The sequence below is a fragment of the Gossypium hirsutum genome, chromosome D03 (assembly GCF_007990345.1).
Source record: "Gossypium hirsutum isolate 1008001.06 chromosome D03, Gossypium_hirsutum_v2.1, whole genome shotgun sequence".
In the NCBI taxonomy this organism is placed as follows: domain Eukaryota; kingdom Viridiplantae; phylum Streptophyta; class Magnoliopsida; order Malvales; family Malvaceae; genus Gossypium; species Gossypium hirsutum.
In genome coordinates this window covers 13,085,925-13,107,655 of record NC_053439.1, presented here as the reverse complement: position 1 = coordinate 13,107,655, position 21,731 = coordinate 13,085,925, and the positions used below count along the sequence as shown (strand labels likewise).

The 21,731-nt window shown below is 33.2% G+C and overlaps 1 protein-coding gene across 2 annotated transcripts; it reads right to left on the bottom strand.

Annotated features, from left to right (window-relative positions):
• Positions 1-1,672: 1,672 nt before the first annotated feature.
• On the bottom strand, positions 1,673-7,724 carry LOC107949552 (RNA polymerase I-specific transcription initiation factor RRN3). Of its 2 annotated transcripts, none has more exons than XM_016884239.2 (16): positions 7,594-7,724; positions 7,120-7,259; positions 6,952-7,035; positions 6,776-6,847; positions 6,616-6,687; positions 6,296-6,532; positions 5,842-5,952; positions 5,646-5,759; positions 5,371-5,487; positions 5,219-5,287; positions 4,938-5,044; positions 4,078-4,161; positions 3,863-3,950; positions 3,117-3,233; positions 2,697-2,881; positions 1,673-2,504 (listed from the first exon to the last, which is right to left on the bottom strand). In XM_016884239.2, exons 2-16 carry the CDS (start codon positions 7,228-7,230, stop codon positions 2,183-2,185), a joined length of 1,890 nt encoding a protein of 629 aa, XP_016739728.2. In that variant the 5' UTR covers positions 7,231-7,259; positions 7,594-7,724; the 3' UTR covers positions 1,673-2,182. The 2 variants fall into 2 exon arrangements, with proteins under 2 accessions (XP_016739728.2, XP_016739729.2); XM_016884240.2 differs by having other exon boundaries at positions 7,120-7,254; positions 7,594-7,714.
• Positions 7,725-21,731: the final 14,007 nt, after the last annotated feature.

The window sequence follows — 21,731 nt, the reverse complement described above, 5'->3', positions numbered from 1 at the left end:
TGATATTTATGAATTTTCAGATGTTGGATGTGGTATTATGAAGGTAATATATGTTTGATTCATGCAACTTAGATTGTTACAAATTTTGGCTAATGTATAAAATATGTAATGGCAACTTGAGTGAATGGTGATGTATGAATATATGCATGTATTCTTATGTCATTTGGCTTATATTAGTTAATAAAGTTACTTAGGTGATTAGAAGAAAATGATGGAAGGAAGGGAATCTTTATATATATATGAAGGTATTATAGTTTAATATTGAACTTTTTGAGAATGTATGTTTAGCTAAAAAATTGAGTGTTGGTATATGCTTTGGTTGATTGAAATTTGCAAGTTGAGGTTCATTTAGAATTTACAGAAACAGTATGTAACGTCACGATGACGTGCGAGTGTCGTCACAATGAGATCAAGACTCCAAGCTATGGAGCGACTAGGAACCCTGTCGTCACAACGAGGAGCCCCCAAAGTCGCAACACTAACTCGGTATTTTAAATTCTTTACAATTTGGTCCTATCTTGATCTAGGGTTAGCATTGGAGCTTTCGTAAGCTCGATAGGACCCAAAAATAATTATATATCGTATCATATGCTTAAATTATTTGCATTTCCAAGTTAAATAGTGTTAATCGAGTATATTTTAATCGTAGTTGCATGAGTAACGAATCGTAGTTGCTTGAGTAACGAATGTGGCACTTTATAGCTCGAACCTGACGAGCAGGTCAGGTATAGAGTGTTACACACTGAAGCGACAACTGCAAAGAATATGACTTATATCATTGCTTAATAAAAAAAAAACAATAACTAAGAACTGATTAATCACCAAATAATCTTCAAATAATAACCACCCAAAAATGCTTTATCTAAATAGGCACTATTGAATCTGATTATCTTTAGACAATACTTAGCCCAAATAGCTATTGCATTATTAATCAAAGAGGTCTTTATGATGGTGTCTTATACAAATAGAAGATTTCTTCCTATATACTACCTAGAACAAGGCTAGTCATCTTATAAACAACAAATAAATTATCATGATTTTGCTACTTAAATAAATCGAAATAAATCACATCAAATTATCAAGTTTTTATAACAATATACGAATTGCTATCAGAATATTAAAAAATATGTGCTAACATTTAAAACTACACTTTGAAGCACACCGTCGGCTGTTGGTTTGACATTTTGCAAGAGCCAGAGAGGTATTTAAAAGTATTTGTTTACTTGGAAACTTTGCTTAAATCTAGTCTCTGTATTCTGCGAAAATTATGAGTTCAATCATATAATTTAATTTATTCATCAAATAAATTCATTAAGTTCTGCTACTTCCAAAATTTGATATACCAAACACATTATAATATGTATAATGTCATATCAATTTATTATTCACTTAATAAATTAACAACTACCATTTATGTCAAAATTAAAATTTCAAAGTTCAAAAAGTATAAAACCAAATAAAATTTCAAATTTCAAGAAGTATAAAAACTAGAAATAATCCAATTGAAATATTTGGGCCAACTCTACAACTATACACTTTGTACAAAATTAATAATTAAATTTAACTAAACAAATTTAACTTTTAACTAATATTTTCTGGATTAAGATAAAACTTCAACATTAAAAAAGTATCAAATTAAAATATAAAAATTAAATCTTTAGGGATCAATATCTGATGAAATGACTGTTATTAAACCAGTGGGTAGCAGTAGATCAGCATACATCATTCCCTCTTTTACATTGTAAACATCATTTTAATTTGGGCCAAGCCTAACAGATAAGCAATACATTTAGCAGATTCTCACACCCAATAGTGGGCCGCAAAAAAGACATTTTCATCGGGTAGTAAGGAGCTGGTATAAGAAATATTAGAGAGAACAATTTCAAAGCGGCAAAAGAAAGAAATCTAAGCTATCTGTTGATTGAATTTTTACAATCATAGTAATACTCTGAATAAACAAGAAGCTGACAATACCTTCAAAAACTTCATATATCCAACATTCTTTGCTCTGCACTCCGCTCCAGGTTTTGGATGAGACATCAGCTAGCTAATCTTAAACATTCCCTTTTCCGGACCATAAATAGCAATCTCCCTTGGATCAATTTTGCACTTGTTTCTTCTGCAGTAATTTTACGTGATACATTAGTAGATACAAACATTTATCCATCCCATTCCCCTTGAATCATAAGGACTCTGGGCTTGTAGAGGGCCTAATTCTAGAAGGCATTCTTGCCGGTTCTTGAAATCGACCACCAAACTTGTAATTAGAAGTAGCCTTGGGTGTTATCGACATTTTCTTCAATGCATAATCAAATTCATCCATATCAACACCTTGCTCATCAAAGCTCTTTCCGAACTCATCATTCATAATATCCTCATTTTCATTTACAAAATCCTGAACCAAATCATCATCACTGCTGCCATCATCATCATCATCATCATCAAAAGCATCATCGTATGTTGGTTTTACCATTGACCAGAAGACAAACATCGGACGGATAAAACTGTCATTTTTGGGGGGGAATTACGAGGAAAGCAGGAAAAACAAAAAAAAAATAGCACTGTCAACAAAGCAGAAATAAAAGCAAGATTCACCTTCATTTCAAATAAGGCAGTGATTTTAGTAGATACATACTAAACCATTATTTACTCAAGAGAGTTGAGACTAAACCATTCACAAATAAAGGAATGCAAACCTGTCACATTTTTTCAGCAAACAAGGGTCGAAAGGAAAGAATGTGTCGAGCCTTTCCAGGCCACCAAATGCCCTTGAAAGTTCTGACTCTAGCAGCCCATCAAAAATGAACGTTTTACACACAGTGAATAGAGAAGCTGCTTTTGCCTGTCGGAGAAACTCTTCCACAACAGATGGAAGGCATACCTAATCATGATAGATTATTGGGATTAGACCGAAAATTCAATCAATAATTGCGATAAATTTAGGCCTGCTCATATGCTATAGAAATAAAATAGGATGGTCCGAATGTAGTCTGGAAGCGCCGTTTTAGAATCGATAAAAATTTAGGGATGACTAGAATCCATGTTACAGCTTAGCCGCAGGTTGTAATCTTCATGAATTTAAGGTCAAGCAACAGTGCAACAAAACTATTCCTTACCTTCAAAGGATTCAATTTGTGCTTTAGGACTTGTTCCAATGGTATGAGAAGTTCTGACTTCAAGCGTGGAACATCCACGAAAACTTTCATTCGAAAGCAGAGGACATACATAATAGCCTGCAACAGATAGTAATAACTTCAGTATTATGGATGCTTTTGTGGGCCAGGCAAGAAGTCAAAAGTGCCAAAGATGGAAAGAAGATCAACAACTTCATTTTAGTAATATTCCTAATTAAAATAATTCATTTAGGAAGTATTTTATTGCAATTAAAAGTAATTTTTAATTGCCTTAATTATAGTTTCTTATTCTATAAATTAATTTTAGTTTCTTAGTCTATAAAAATAGAACCTTATGTAACCTCTATTTAAGGGGACAATTCTTAGTAATAAAATAGAACAGAAATTATTCCAATTTATTGAGGTTTACGACTCTCTCTAACCAGTCTAAGATCTAGTAATTGCCTTTGACGAGTTCTACTATTATACTATTAATCATAGGTTCTTCAGGAAGTACAAATCGAAACAAGGCTAAAGCTTTATCTATTGAAACAGGTTTCCCAAGAATAGCCTGGTGACACAATCCATGACCCATGAATGTAACATTCAGTTTCCTAACAATGACGTAATGCAATCCAAGTGTAAACAATATCTTAACAACCACTTTTTTCCCTTTTTTTTTGTAACAGAAATTTTTTTAGCATCTTTGTTTCCAATTAAGTATAAGCCTTAAGAGTTGCAACATCAACCTGGCATCCAGAATAGAAAACTCGATGTGCATTTGGATTTATATCACCATCATGGGCTTCGCAGTATTCCAGGCACCAATCCACCAACCTAAATTTCAAAAGTGTAAAACATACAACATTAGCATTGAACAATTACATTTTCATTCACACCAAATAGTCAGAACAATGGTTGAAGTCAGTTAAAGAAAGATGGATCTGAAAATTTTATGATGAACCTTTTTAACATGCTAGAAATAGAAGAGGCAGCCAGAAACTTCGCTCGAGATAAGTAGCTAGCAAGATAAGATACAGCACTCATCCTGCATAAAACAGAAACTAATTAGCATAAGAGATAATCTAATGAGGGAATTTATTTTCTTAAGCTTCAAATCAAACAGTAGACTGCTAATCAAGGATAAGAGAAAGTATATGGAAATAGGCTTCTAAATGTGAGGCAAAAAGATGACAATGCCTCATCAACTTCTAGCTGATTGAGAGACATGTAAAATAGGCTTTGTTTCCTCAGTAGTATAAAGCAACAAGATAACAAAGTCTCATTGACTTCCAGTTGACCGAGACATGTAAAATAGGCCTACCTTTCTCAGTAACATGTATAGGCTTTCTAAGCACACACGCACCCCCCCCCCCAAAAAAAAAAAGAACATCAAGATTCCTGGCTCTATGGACCCATGAGGTCCCTGGCTGGAAGTGCACAAACAATAGAAAACTGATTAACTTAGAAGCTGCCATAGGCAGAATAATAAAATGTACCCTTTTACGTTGTTAGACATGGCAAGTGGCAACGTGTCAAACCAAGTTAGAAAGGACTACAAAATCATGCACATAACGTGCATCTCAATGTCAATACTTCACGTGTTAAAGTGCACCAGATCGAGGTCCCAATTGCTCAACCCAGACAGATCAGGCAAGAGGCATGGATACACACAAAGAGAGGGAAAAGGGAAGTAGAAAAAAGTATTGTAGTAAATACATGATTGAAATTCTATGTATATTTAAAACTTAAAAGGCAAGAAATATATGCCCCAAAAACACGGAGACAATATTCATTAAACCTTTCAAATAATAAAAAACTGACCTGGTTGGTTGGGGCTGTGAGTCTTGAACAAATAGATCTGCCAGCATTGTGGCAAATCTCATACCACAGTTTTCAGGATCTAATGCACAAGCATAGAACATAACAAACTGCAGACATTAGGTAAAAAAAATCAGATGAATTACCATACAAGTCATGCAGGTCTTATTGCTTGTATTAAGAAAATTTAACCAAAAAAAAATAGTACCATGATGTTCATCAAGAATTAGAAACGGAAATTTCAACAAACTAAACAACATATGTGATGACAATATGAGTATTACCTGAGCAAATTTTGACTTGTAGGCACTTAGAACTGTTACCCGAAATGACTGGAGAAGTGTTTCAAATACCTACCACAGCAATTAAACAAACTTAAGACCGAACCAGGTAAAAGGATGCAGTGGGAGATGGAAAGATTAACTTCAGAAAATACCTTAGCTAAGCGGCCCTCCCTTTCACAAGATTCAAGATGTTCAAAGGTTAAAACCAGTAGGTTATCTAGCAGTTCAGCGATGCTGTTTCCAGCTAGACTCTTACGGCTTAATCGGAACTGCAAAATGAGCTCCATCATTTTTACATCATGATTATCATAAACTGGTTACTAGAGTTTTAGAAAAATATTGAAGTGCAAAGGATGGCCATTAATTCATCAACAACAACCTTGGGACAACACAAGCAAACTAAGAACCAAAAACATGTTAACTGTACCTCTCCAACATCTGGCTCAGCACTTTCCTCAATGTCATCCACATCTTCTAGCTCCATCTCAAATATGCCTTTACTAAAGTCATCTTGTAAAATGGCATCCCATCCAATCTCCACCTAAACAGAACTCCAATACATTCATTATGACATACAAAAGCCAAACAATTTTCTCATTCTAAGGAAAATTCAAATTACTTACATCTAGTTCTATCAGCCGGTCCACCACAGCCATAAGTATTGTGCTTCCAACAAGTTCTCCAATTTCACCACTCTCTAATTTTAACATGTTCTCCACATAAATTACTATTGCCTACAAGGACAAGGGGATAGGCTTCAGATTCAATTGTCTTAACAAATTTCAATAATAAAATATGGCAGCTACAGGCACCAAAGCAACAGAACGTATGACATAATTGATCAGTAAATTGCATTTAAGAACTCCACCAAACTGAACAGATATCCAATAGTGGAACAATGGTATCTTACATTCTCATCCATCTAGGGACTAAAATTGATTGCATAAGCAAAACAGCATTGAGTTTTTAAGCAACATGCTACAATCAGAATATCTAAAGATATCTAAATATGATAATAAAAGGAAAATTTAGAAGGAAAAAAAAATCTAAATTCCCTACTGAAAAAATTCAACTTACTCGGTCCTTATGATAAATTGTTGGCATTCCTTGGAGAACTATGGTCAATAATCTCAAGGGGGCAAGAGGGACATAATCAGCTATCTTTTTGAAAGCTGCATGCACCCGAGAAAGAACTTGTCCCTTCCTCTCAAGACCATGTGGCATTTTTAGTTTATCCAAGAAATAAGGTGGTGGAGTGAAATTGCTCACAAGCATACCCAGACACAAATCAAGATATTTTCCATTTGAAATAGCCTGCAATACGATGGAAAATAATTTTAAAGAAAAGGTGGAAGTAGGAAACTATGAAAACGAGCTGGGAAGTAAGCAGCACATACAAGGGACACAATAAGTTCAGCTAATGCATCTGCCACATGAGGCCCGTAGTTCCACATGCTCATACAAAAAATCTGGAAGAATTGCCGAGGGAACAAGTAAATAAGGGGAACACACTGAAAATAGGTAAGGTGAAAAAGAAAATGAAAGAGAGAAACTTACAGCAGAAAGGAGGGAGTCATGATGAGTAATATCTATAGAAGATACTGCCCCAGCTAGTGCCTTCAAAGTAGTCTATGATTCATGTAATTCATAAAAAAGAAGACGAAGTTAAGTTTAGATACATAAGAAAGGATGGTATGCATTGGAGTAATAAAAGAAAATGAACAGAAAGACACCTCGAGTAAGGCGACCTCATCAGGGGCAAGATGTTTGGAATGGTGCATGACCCCAACAAGCTGATTATAGCTGTTGTTATCACCCTGAAAAAATAATACAACATATAAGAGCAGTTGCATTAGAAAGCACAATAGAGAGAGTGTGTGCGTGTGTCTTTGAGCGCTTACGGATAGGACGGAGGCGAGAGCTTGCTTGACATGAGAAACTATTTCTGAATCAGTGAAATTGAAAACTTGATCTTCCTCCATCTCCGGGTATTTCGGCAATTCCAATCCCATGCTCTGTTTTAGGTTCAAATTAAGCTGCACTGCAAAAAAAAAAAAAAGTTAGCTTTTTCAAACTTCTAAACATAAGGAGGCGGCGTAGCAGTGGCGCGGCTGCTATTAGGCGGTACCGGCGCCATCCACCACCGATAAAGACCTCAGTAGGGATGCGAACAAATTTCACATCAATAGCAGCGGATCACGGACACAAATAGAAGGTCCGCTATTATCGCTCAACCCATAGCTTTTAAAAGAATTGTCCTTCTCAACAAAGAAAGCAGAGATAGCAGTAGGATTGAAAACAGAAAATGAAATAAAGCAGAGTGATGCAGAGGCAGAGAGAAAAGAAAGAAATCTTCTTAGGGTTTCAAAACTTACCTTATTCAGTTTCCTTCTCCGTGGGAACTTGAAGGCAGGAGAGGGCTTGGGTCGGAGACTGCAGGAAGAGGAGAAGCTTGTTGGCGGCGGGTGTTCAAAGAGAGATAGTTAAGGGTTTTTAATTTTTTAATTAATTAATAGAAAATAAATACTTTTAGGGATAATGCCATCTTTGGCCCCTTAATTTATCAAATATTTTATTTTGGTACGTTTTCTTTGAAAATGTCTAATTTTGGTACTGAAGTTTGATTCCATCTAAAATATTTAAAACATTTTTTAACATAATCAACCAATAATATAATTTTACTTTTATGTAATTAATGTAAAGTAACATTATTGAAAAAATAACTAATTAATATAATTAACTCTAATATTAATTAAATGATAATTAAGATGTTTAAAATTCTTTTAACTAATACATCCATTTTACACCAATAAAATTAGCACAACTTTTTTTAAATACAATTAGCACAAATTGTTTATATCAACTTTTTTAATTAATATTTGTAAATTAAAAAATAATTATTTTTAAATGCATAATTATCACAATTTTTATTAAATTATAATTATTTTTAATGTCACGACTTCGATTTTACTTCAAATTTTTTATTTTTTAAATGTAAATTTAGTAATACGATGGAAAATAAAAGGTTTTCTCATCCGTTTATAAGTTTCTTCAAACTTGTGGTTTTATATTCACTAGTGTCACAAGTCAAAGTTTAAAACCCGTGACCATCGCACCAAATGCATCCAATGGAGGTCTATTGTTTAGATGGGGGATCATTTGGCCCGCAAGAATTGGCCCGATTCGGTAAACTATTGGAAAAGCCTATCAAATTGAAGCCTGGTTGGCTCGATAATAAAGATATGACAACTTAGGCAATCTTGATAAGTATGAGAACTAATCTTTAAAGATTGATAGGGAATCATATCTTTTAAAGATTAGATTTGATATGATTTGATGTAATCTTGTAAATCCTTAAAATCAATGGATAGGTTAATCTCGTCCTTCGATGTAATGTAATCTTGACTATCGGTTTTTGGGGGAGCTCAACTATAAATAGAGAGCCTCCCCCTCATTTGTACTCACTCCATTCATTGTTTCATTATTCTTTGTGAATAAAAGAATATTGAGAGTATTTACTCAAACACCTTGTGTGCGTCCGCACCGGATCGCAAGACAAAAGATCTAGCCCTGTGACAAGTGGTATTCGAGCTATTAGTTGTGAAGGCACCATTGGGATGTCGAAAGAAGAGTTCGAACAAAGGTGAGCCAAAAGATCAGTCCCTTTGAGGGAGATGTTGTCGACTGTTGAGGAACACGTGGATAAACTTGAGGAGTTCATGGAAGATGTGAATGAGTCACACAATGCGCTTGGTGAACGCATAGATGACTTGTGGGAGCAATCCAGGGACTTTGTGACCATGTGTCTCACTTCCAATAAGGATAATGTGCAAGCATTGCTAGATTCTTAAAGGAAGAAGCTGAATGAGAGGAACAATGCTCTCGAGGCCATGGTAATGGCTTTGAAGGGGTAAACAATGGCCACGGTGAAGGCTTTGAACACAAGAATAGAGGAGCTCGAGGGAGAGCTGGCCTTGTGTCGAGCAGCCATGGGGGAAGAAGTGTCAAGTGTAGCCCTTAGTTATGAGGATGTCCCAAAGCCGAAAGAGTTTGTGGGGACAAGGTCTACATACGATGTGGACAATTTTTGTGGAGGATGGAAAACTACTTCCGTGCCAAAGGCATCGTGGATGATGCAGTTAAGGTAAACAGTGCTTTAATGTTTCTTACTGGTATTGCACTTTTATGGTGGCGAGGCAGGTCTATAGATAAAAGTAAAAGTGAGATTGGGACATAACAAGAGTTCTAGTGTGAGTTGAAGGGACAATTTTACCCAAAATTTGTTGAGGAAAAAGCTCGGGCAAAGTTGCGATGGCTAACGCAACGAGGCACAGTGGGAGAGTATGTTCGAGAGTTCAAGGAACTTATGCTCCAAGTTTCAGATGTGGCCGAGAAAGAAGCATTGCTTACTTTTCAGAATGGATTAAAGACGAGGGTTAGATAGGAGGTGGAACAAATAGGTGTCCAAAAGCTGTCGGAAGCCATAACGATAGTGAAATCCATAGTCAAGCTTGGTCTAGGGAAAGACAAGCATAGATTTTCCAAGTCTAAGGAAAGAGGCGTATGTGAAAAGGATTACAAGGAAGATATTGATGGCAATGGCATTGGCGACAATAGTGGTAATGGGAAACCACGAGTTGGGAAGAAGAAACCCAACAAGAAAAGGGACAAGTTGAAATGCTTTCTTTGCAACGGTTCATACATGTTGAAGAAATGTCTGAAGAAATTTGAGATTTCTAAGGAAGAGAGGTCGATAGGTAAGGCCTTGGGACTTGGTTCAAGTGCAAAGGGTATCGAAGCCAATGAGGCCAAAAACAAGAAGAAACCAGTGGAGTGCTTCTTGTGTCATGGTCTGCATAGGTTACGGAAGTGTCTAAAGAAGTCTGTCATTGAAGGGGATGATGGAGCAGACAATGAGCCTAAGAAGCTTGGTTCGAGCAAAGGAAAAGTCAATGCCAAGAGGGCAAAGAGGAGCAAGAAGAAACGAGTAAAGTGCTTCTTTTGCCATGGTCTGCATGAGTTGCGGAACTGTCCAAAGCAATCCAAGTCAATTGTGGTCAAAGAAAAGGCAACATCGGAGCTTGTTGAGTCATCGGAGGGGCTTCCAGATGAGGAAGATATGGGGTTTTCATCGAACTTAGGGGAAAAAGTTGAGATGAAAACACTGAAGTTGGGACCAATGAAGCTCAATTCGAGTAAAGCGACGGAGTTGGTCGAGTCGTTAGCAAGACTTTTCACCCATGAAAGAGGTGAATTTGGCATCGAATTCAAAGGAAGAAGTCACGATGCAAATCGTGAAGCTAGGATCAATGAGGCTCATTTCTATTGACACATTGGAGGGACTACCACCCATGAGAGAGGTAGGGTGTGCATCAAACTTCGAGAAAGTGGTGATGCAAGTTGGACAGTTGACCAGAGTAAATGTAGCTAGGAAGGCACATTCTCAACAATCTGATAGTGTCTTGCATTCTAACTTGTTGACTTGGCAAGAACGTAGGGGCCTTTTTGAAGTTCTTGACCAAGGAGGCCGAGAGACTCTGGGCAAAGCGAAGCCATGTATTGTGAATTAAAAGGATTTTGTTCGAGACAAGTTGGAATGTGGGCAAGAGAGAGACGTGACTTCTTGCCATCGAGATGTACAAACAAGTGGGACGGTTCGAGTTGAGAAGCAACGAAAGTCGAGGCATAAGTCTCGAAGGAAGGGAAAAGCTATAGCGTCGAGACGAGACTGAGGTGAATCAAGTCAGTGCCATTCCGAAGTCACAACGAGGGCGTTGCAAGAATGGGTGGGAGAGAATGTCATGGGTCAAAGTTTAAAGCCCGTGACCATCGCACTAAATGCATCCAATGGAGATCTATTGTTTAGATGGGGGATCATTTGGCCCGCAAGAATTGGCCCGATTCGGTAAACTATTGGAAAAGCCTATGAAGCCTGGTTGGCCCGATAATAAATATATGGCAACTTAGGCAATCTTGATAAGTATGAGAACTAATCTTTAAAGATTGATAGGGAATCATATCTTGTAACGATTAGATTTGAAATGATTTGATGTAATCTTGTAAATCCCTAAAATCAAGGGATAGGTTAATCTCGTCCGTCGATGTAATGTGATCTTGACCGTCGATTTTAGGAGAGATCAATTATAAATAGAGAGTCTCCCCTTCATTTGTACTCACTCCATTCATTATTTCATTATTCTTTGTGAATAAGAGAATATTGAGAGCATTTACTCAAACACCTTGTGTGCGTTTTTTTCTGTGGCTTTCTGTTGTTAATTGTGGCTTGTTTTGGCATTGTTTGCTTTCGTTATATAAATTGGTGCCTTGGAGGAGTTCTAAAGGAATCCTAACTTGAGTAAAGGCTGACTTAGGTGAGTTTGAACGAATGGATAGCCTAAGGCCGCACGGATCGTGAGATGAAAGATCTAGCCCCGTGACACTAGTCCTCATGTCACGTACATTGCACATGATTTTATTTATTAATTAATTTATTAAATAATATATTTTTTATAATTTTAAAATATATATTCTAATTAAATGAGAATTGGTATAATTTTTAATAAAAATATTAATTTTGAAAAATAATTTAGCAAATAAAAAAATATTTTAAAAGTAATAAAAATTAAAAAGTAACAAACAACTTGATAGTAAAATATTAAGTAATTAGATAAAATAACTAGTCATTCGAATATAAGTTTAAATTTCACCTATAAATAACCATTACTTTAATATTTCATTACCTTTGATATAATATTTTCTAACATAATGATAAACAACATTCACAATTATATAAATATTATTAAAATCAAATGATAGTATAATTATCGAATATCAAATAATAATAACTAAACATCTTAAATAATAATGAAAATCATACATTTTTTTTGTAATGGAAACAAAATTTATTATTAAATAATGCTAAAATATGATTTTCTTTCATTAAGTTTTTTAGATGTTATTTTGAATGAAAATGTCTTGCTAATGCATATATTTATAGTGCTAAATATTGATTTTAATTGGTAAACAATTGTAACACTAAAATCAAGATTATAATCAAAATTATTTTATATTAAAAATTATTATGAATGTCATTTTGTTTTCAAGATTTAATTGAAAGATTATTAATAAAATAATTATAATTATAATTATTTTTATATTATATTATTTATTTTACTTATTTAAAAATGAGAAAAATAGATCATATAAAATATTAATTTTTAATTAATCAATTTTGTTATCTTAATTTCTTGAATAAATACGAGTCATACGATTTGTCAATTGTTTTGAATCGAACAGATCTCGTTATATGCAATTAATATTTATAAACAATAACATTTAATTTAATTATAAAATACATTTAATTTTTTTGAGATTTGACATATAAATTAAGAATAAATAAATTTATATATTGATATTATCTTCATGTATATAATGTTAATCTCACACAATTAATTTTTATTAATTATAAAAAATCAATTTTACCATTATTAATTATTATCATATTTAAAATAAAATCATATTTATATATAAATCATATTTATTTAATTAAAAAAACTTGGATTTTTATAATTTTTAATTTATCTAATTATATTCAATAATTTTATAGATTTATAATTTTATTAATTAAAAAATATTATGTTATTTTTTTAGTAGAATTTTTGAAAAATATATTCCAATTTGTTGTAAATACATTAAATGGATGTCTATAATCTTTAAACATTTATGAAGTAATGAGTTAAACCCCTCATTCATTATTAAAGATGTTTAATGTACGTGTTAATGAAGCAGTTAAATAAACTTCATTCATTTATGTTGCATTGAATGTCAATGGCTTATACATAGCTCTTTTATAAATGAAAAGAGGAGACGAGAAAATTCTCTATTTACTTTAAGTGTTCTTCTATTTAATTATTTTATAACACGTTATCAGCACGAGTTTCTACGAGTTCATAGTGAAGTTTACGTCATTTCACTTTATATAATTTGCTCGTAGAGCTCCCGTTAAACTATATACGGTATACGTATTTTTATAATTATTTTATTTTATTTTCTAGATGAAATATTTGCTTTGGGTAACATTTGCACATTTATTTTTACAACTAAAATCTAATAATGATAGTTATATATACATTTTTTTTATTAAAAGAAATTTCAGTTAATGTAATTTGTGTTAAGTTATTATTATGACTATTCCTCTCCATGCCAATATTTGACATACATATTATTATTTAGCAAATTTGGTATATATAATTGAATTATTTTACGATTGAGAATGCTTATTATTTTACTAATAATTTTTATTTTGATTCAAGTGATTATAATGTCAAATATTGCCAAACTTGAATTTGCGGCCTTAGACATCTCGGGCAAGAATTATTTGTCATGGGTGTTAGATGTTGAAATTCACCTAGATGCTAAGGTCTAGGAAATATTATATTAACATCTAAAGAAGCATCTAATCAAGACAAGACAAAAGCAATGATTTTCGTCCATCATCATCTACATAAATGATTAAAAGTGGAACATCTCACTGTGAAAGGCCCTCTTGAGTTGTGGAAAAATTTGAAAGAATGATTTGACCATCAGAAAACGGTGATACTCCTAAAGCTAGTTATGATTAGATGCACTTACGGTTGCAAGATTTTAAGAATGTAAGTGAATATAATTCAGAACTTTTAAAAATTAGTTCTCAACTAAAATTATGTGGAGAAAACATAACTGATGAGGATTAAAAAGGTATGGATCAAACTTTGTAATAATTGCTATTTATGTTGATGATCTAAATAATATTGGAACTCCTGAAGAGCTTCAAAATGCAGTAAAGTATTTAAAGAAAGAATTTGAGATGAAAGATATTGGAAAAACAAAGTTTTGTCTTGGCTTGCAGCTCGAGCATTTAAAATATGGAATTCATGTCCATCAGTCAACTTATACGAAAAAGATCTTAAAGAAATTTTATATGGATAAAGCACATCCATTGAGTACCCCGATGGTTGTAAAATCGTTAGATGTGAATAAAGATCAATTTCGTCCTTGTGAGAATGGTGAAGAGTCTCTTGGTCCTGAAGTACTATATCTAAGTGTCATAGGAGCATTGATGTATCTTGCAAACAACACAATACTTGATATAGCTTTTGCTGTAAACTTGTTAGCAAGATTTAGTTCTTCTCCAACACATAGACATTCGAATGGAATTAAACATGTATTTAGATATCTTAGAGGGACCATTGATATGGGGTTATTTTATTCAAATGATTCAAAATCCCTATTAGTTGGTTATGCTAATGCTGGATATTTATCGGGTCCACATAAAGGTCGATCTCAAATGGGATATTTATTTACATGTGGAGGTACTGCAATATCATGGCGTTCGACAAAGCAAACATTAGCTGCTGCCTCTTCAAATCATGCTAAAATAATTGCAATGCATGAGGCAAGCCTAGAGTGTGTTTGGCTAAGGTTATTAACCCAACACATCCAGAAGATATGTAATTTGCCTTTACAGGAAAATATGCCAACTATCTTATATGAAGATAATGCAGCATGTATAGCTCAATTAAAGGGTGGTTATATCAAAGGTAACAGGAAGAAACATATTTCACCAAAATTATTCTTTACTCATGATCTTGAGAAGAAAGGTGATATAGAAGTTCAACACATTCGTTCTAGTGATAATTTAACATATCTTTTTACCAAGGCATTGCCAACTTCAACATTTGAAAGACTACAAAACAAGATTGGAATGCGTCAACTCAAAGACATAATGTGATGTTGCCATTAAGGGGAGTCTAAAACACATTGTACTATTTTTCTTTAACCAATGTTTTGTCGCATTGGGTTTTTCTGGTAAAGGTTTTTAATGAGGCAACTTGTAATAGGAAATTGTGTACCCTTTTTCCTTTATTAGGTTTTTATCCCACAGGGTTTTTACTAATAAAGGTTTTAATGAGGCACATTTTTATTTAAAAGACATCCAATGGGGAGTTTTGTAAATACATTAAATGGATGTCTATAACCTTTAAACATTTATGAAAGTAATGAGTTAAACCCCTCATTCATTATTAAATATGCTTAATGTACTTGTTAATGAAACAACTAAATAAGCTTCATTCATTTATGTTGCAGTGAATGTCAATGACTTATATATAGCTCTTTTATAAATGAAAAGAGAAGACGAGAAAATTCTCTATTTAGTGTTCTTTTATTTAATTATTTTATAACACAATTCAATTAATCTCATATCAATATACTATTATATTAATTAATATTATTTTATTATTATCACATAGTAATATTAATAAATTATTTTTAATGTCAATTTAATAATATAATTAATAATAAATGGCATTATCATCTGTTCAAAAGTTTTTCCAAATTTTTATTATTACATATATTCGGGCTTTTAACCTAATATTTTATAATTTAATCCAACCCAATATTTATTTTTCTATTTTCCAAATAAACTTCAATATATTTCCAATTAAATAATTTTCTCAACCCAATTCTAATTCAGTTAAAATCATGATGACTTTACTGTAAAAGAATATATGAGAAAATATATTTAATATTTCCACATTCAACAGTTCATTATGACCAAATGATTTATTTCTATTTTTGAGCTTCATTTAATTCAAAAACCATAAATTCAATTTTCAAGTCATTTTCATTTTTCTTTTTCGTTTTCATTTTGGAGAAAACATTTTGGAGAAAACCATGATTATTTCAAAATGTTTCCTATTTCTCCATTTCACCATTTCTATTCATTTATGTTTATTTAATTCAACATGCAATTCATTTATGGTTCCAACGAGCTAGCGGAGGGACCAATTGGACATATGCAATTGAGGCTCAAATGATTTGTAATTAAGTTCCAACTTTTCGACTATTAATTATAAACTCATTTAATCATAAAGTCATTTCACTATGGTATCGTGATTGAGCTCTCCCCAACGGCATACCATTACGAAAGCAAATCGATCAGTGCTCGTCCAATGACCTTGTCATAAGTATGTTACCCTTATAGGATATCCTTAATCTCTTTGGGATAATATTCATTATCCCAATATGACCCTATTTTATCTCATGGTAACCATTATATCTTACTTCTTGAAAAGTCAATTACTATCAAATAGTAATCAAGTCATCTATCACAAAGACAAACGATCCGTAGCCACATTTACTTTTCATCAACCATGTAATGCCAATGAGAGGATATCATTTACCTATGTCTCGAGCTCTGAATTCTACTATTGTGAATGACGCTACATATTGCAGAAGTCGTACACTCAACGCACCAGTTTTCGGTTTCTTACTATTCAAACTCATATTTTTTTACTTACATTAAAGTGTACAAGTCACACGTACATAGTTTGTCATCCACTCAGGATTTAGGTATTCCACAATATGAGCGCCATAAGTGAATAAATCCATAAACAAATTCAATGTCTATTCTTCTTGGGTCCAATCCGATGTACTATCAGTTCAGTCAGTCACATCTATATCTTTATCTTTTGGGAGTCATCCGCTCTAATGCTCAAGATAAAGAATCTTTCCAATTGGACTTGAAAGACGTCATATTAGTCTTTCAATCGATTTTCTTATTTTCAATTAAAGTAAGGACATGTTTAGATTTGTCTACTAATATAAGTTGTTTTTTCATATTATGATCCAACCACGTAATACCGCTTAGTATTAGTTGAAACATTAGACAACTAATGAGCAACATTTGCTTCCATTTTTATTTGTGTGCAAAAATCATATGAGGATAATCTTGTAAAGTATATTAATGTAATCAATGAATTTATTTTATTAACCAATCTATTTGAAAAAAATTACAAATTTACAAATGAATATACTACACTCAGGGCACCAGATCTAACAGTCTCCCACTTATCTTTGTAAAGTAGAAGAGTCATGTTACGCATTCCCATGCTCTCCATGTGTTTCTCAAAATTCCTAGCTAGTAAAGTCTTGGTAAATGGGTCTACAAGGTTGTCATTGGATACGACTTTGACCATATCTACGATTTTGTCTGCAACTGCCTTCCTTATGACATGATCCTTCCAATTAATATGTTTTGTCCTCTTAAGGTTTCTTGTCTCCTTGGTATTAGTTGTTGTCACACCATTGTAGCAATACAATGTAATAGCTTTTATCATATCATGAATGACTTCAAGATCCGTAAGAAACTTTCAAAGCCATATTACTTATTTGGTAGCCTTAAAAGCAGCCACATATTCGACCTCCATAGTGTTGGAAAAACGGGTTTAGAAAACGAAGCGGAAAATAAATTTAGGGAAAAACCAGAGTTTTAAATTAATAAGATATTATTAAGATAAGTATTAAATTAAATTTAATATTAAACTATTAAAATAATATTAATTTTGGAATAATTAATCGGAGTGTAACTCTTCCACTGTTCAACCATCGATGACCAACTACAGTTGGCCATCAGGACACCACCGTCACAGCCATCAGCACCGCCGTGTCTAGTGGTGCAGGTACGACACCCTTACGGCACCCTGAGCCGGTTCGATCCAGGTCAATGATGACTTGACCGGTCCGGTCTAGCCACCGATTGGACCGTCAACCCAGTTTCACATACCGGGCCTGTTTCGACCAATTTTTGGGTCTTGGTCTTGACTTTGGACTCCCGGGCCCAATTTATGATCTTAGGTCCAATTTTCAAGTTTAATTATCCATTGGGCCAATTGTCTAACTTGAAAATTAACTTTCAAAAATATCATATTAATTTTAGTTGATTTGATTAATTTTATTTTACTTGATCAAAATTATTTTTTTCCAAAAATCACTTAGATTTTCTAAATTAATTTTTCAAGAAAATTATTTAATCAAATTCTCTAGTTGAACAATTCTCTCAACCACCTAATTTAATTCCATATCGAATAAATCGACTCAATTAAATTATTCCCAAAGTCATAGAAATTTCTTCTAATTTAAATGCAGTCCAATCAAGCTTTTGTTGAGCTAGCGAAGAGACTAATCAGACATATACAATTAGGCTTTAGTGATTGCAATTATGTTCAGAAGCATCGTTCCGATAATTCGCAATTATTTAATCATAGAGTCAGTCCGCAAGAAGTACCATGACTGAAAAGTCCTTATCATATACTCTTTACGAAAGTAATTCATCCAACTACTTTGTCCAATGACCTCGTCATGTGTGTGTTACTCTCATATGATATCCTTGATTACTTTGAGTTAAATCCGTTCACTCAATACAATCCTATTTTATCTCATTGTCACCATTGTGTCTTCTTAATGATTAATATGATCACTATTAACAAATGACTGTGATAAATTGCTCGTTCGAGAATAAGCAACCCGTGGCCACGTTTCATATTTATCAATCCACACAATGTCAATGAGAGGATATCATTAACTCTTTAATTGAGTTATGAATTCCACTATTGCTAGTAAACCCATGCCATACACAAGTCATGTACCCAACATATCGGCTATGGGTTCGATCATCTTTAGAGCATAAGCCTCTACTTATATAAAATCACATGAGTTGCATACGCATGGTCAGTGACTAACTTAGGATTTAAGTAAATCACACCATGAACGTCACAAGTGAATTAATTCACAAATGGATTCAGAATTAATTCATCTTAGGTCCAGTCTAATGTATCATTCTACCAATGAATACATCTATGTCTCTACTTGTGGAGTCATCTGCTCCGATAGCCAAGACTAGCCATCTCCCCAATTGGAATTGTAGGCGACATAATAATCCTTCTCAGTATTTGAATCAAATGATCACTTTGATTCTTTTACGGGATTACGAAATTACGGACTTGTAACACTTTATACCTGGCCTAGTCACCAAGCCCGAATATGGGATGCCATACCACTGTCTCATGTCATATACAACAAGTAAAAGTTCATTTTAAATGAAGCGTCTTCCATTTTAGTTTTTGTATAGGTTTTAAGTCAATTATACTTGTTATTTATCAATGTTACATGCTAACCATACATCAAATAGTCTTATAATAATTAAACATGTATAAGGTCCATTTAACAAAATTTTCTAAAACTGATACATAGGTATCGATACTAAAGGAGTGGTATCGATATTTTCTTTTAGTTGTATCAATACCACATGAAAAATTGATACCAAACTTTCATTCTATTTCTCACCAAAATTCCCAAACGTAAAAAACTATCGGTACCTTTCGCAAGGTTTCGATAAATTTACCTTGAGTATTGATACTCGGGATAATGTATTGATACCAATTCTATATTCTGACTCCCTACAATTTTGAAGTTACAAAGATATCTTTTTTCTTTTAGTTGTATCAATACCATATGAAAAATTGATACCAAACTTTCATTCTATTTCTCACCAAAATTCCCAAACGTAAAAAACTATCGGTACCTTTCGCAAGGTTTCGATAAATTTACCTTGAGTATTGATACTCGGGATAAGGTATTGATACCAATTCTATATTCTGACTCCCTACACTTTTGAAGTTACAAAGATATCTTTTTTCTTAAAACCAAATATCGATACCTCTGCTCCAGACTATAAAACCTCAACATACATCAACATTAAAACCATTCAAACTTAATCCTAAACAACATGCTTCACTCACCTAGTTAAAGAAATATCAAAATATCTGAAATAGTTGTCCCAATATCATGTTCAACTGCACAAACTTCCAAACATAAGTAGCATGCAACCAACCCAAAAATTGACTTAGCATAACCTATATAAAATCTACCACATTGGCCTACTACAGGGCCTTTATTCCCCAAACATAAATAAGTATAGAACACTTACTAATAGAAGCTAAATAATTGGCTTGGATCACTTCTTTGAAGACCACACCGCTGACACAGGCCTTAATTATCTGCAATAGTTAAAAATGAGTGGGTGAGCTTAACAAGCTTAGTGAATGCTCAGAATAACCACTACGTAAACAAGTCATTATGCATCAACAAGGTAGACATGCAACATAATCGTAATAACTTCTGCTCTTACGTCATATTTTACGCATTTAATCATCTTTCATGAATATTTACATATTAATCACATGAATACTTAAGCATATATTTCAGCATATATCAATAACATTTAATCACATTTAGTCACTTTTTATGATAATTTGACTTTTGAGATTATGAAACATAAAGTAGACTCTACCACCACACATCGGATACACGGATCTCTATAACACCATAATGACTCAAAGAGTCGAACATGTCCCAAAAGTGAAACATATAGCTAACACTCTCCAACACACCATATGTACATATCCCAATGAATGGAGCTTAGCTCACATTCCCTTATCTCTTCGAAACTATCTCTAGGCCTCAACACCCCACGTATATCACAACATAAAGGTGAGTACTCACAATCCTATGGCATGGCAACTATATCCAACGGTCTCATAAGGTCACAAGGCCAAAATATCCACATTATTATCACATATTTACTTATCAATTTTCCGCACATATTCATTGCATATTCATACTAGTAGCACAATACAATCTCTATCATATGGCATGATAACATATCCACTTATTTACTATCACATGGCATGAATAGCATACCCTCATATTCACTTTCACAATGGTCATCACAAGCTTATAGCATATATCATAGCATCTCATATATATTCATGATTTCACAATTCCACAATTTCACAAGCAAACATATTTCACATTTAATTATAGGTGTAAGAACACTTACACTCGGAATTTAGAGTAGGGGTTTAGGCTACCTCTAAATTCTCAATTACACAATGAATCATCTATGAGTAGCGATCCTAAAACACTCACCAGAAATATGCTTTCACCGAAAAGCCGAAAGCTTAGACAAGATTTTCTTTACCTTTGTCGCAACTCATTGAAGGTCCTATAGACTCCGACACTTGAACAAGACAAACCACACAAGCATACAATCAACAATCAGTCATTGGCTCACCTTAAACAATAAAAAACAATAGCCTAAGCTACATTCACTTTTAACCGAAACCTTCGATATGAAAAACTTTAAATTCAAATATCTTAGCCTACACTAAATATTTTCACACAAAACGAATTTCATTCATCTACATAATCATTTACGACTAATTCACAACCTTTAAATTACGTAAAACTACACATTTTAAGGTATCGACATTTTTTGACAAGTTTTGGCCATTATGACGAAAATTCATTAAAACTCGAGAATTCTTTAACGAAACTTCAAAGTAACTTTAGAAACCTTCTAATTAGATTAAAACAAGTTGAAAAACACTTTAAAACAAATTTTTAATCCACAAACCTGAAATCCATCATTAATGACCAAAATTTTGGCTTTTATCTAAAACATGTGTTTTAAGGGCTAGAAATTCTATTTGAAAGTCTAGATAACATTTAAAACTAATAGGAAGATGATTGGTTACCTTGAATGTAAGAAAAACGAGCTTTGGTGAAATTCCAAAAAATCTACTCTTAAAGAAGATGATGAAATTAATAAAGGTTTTGGGTGTTTTCTTGGTTT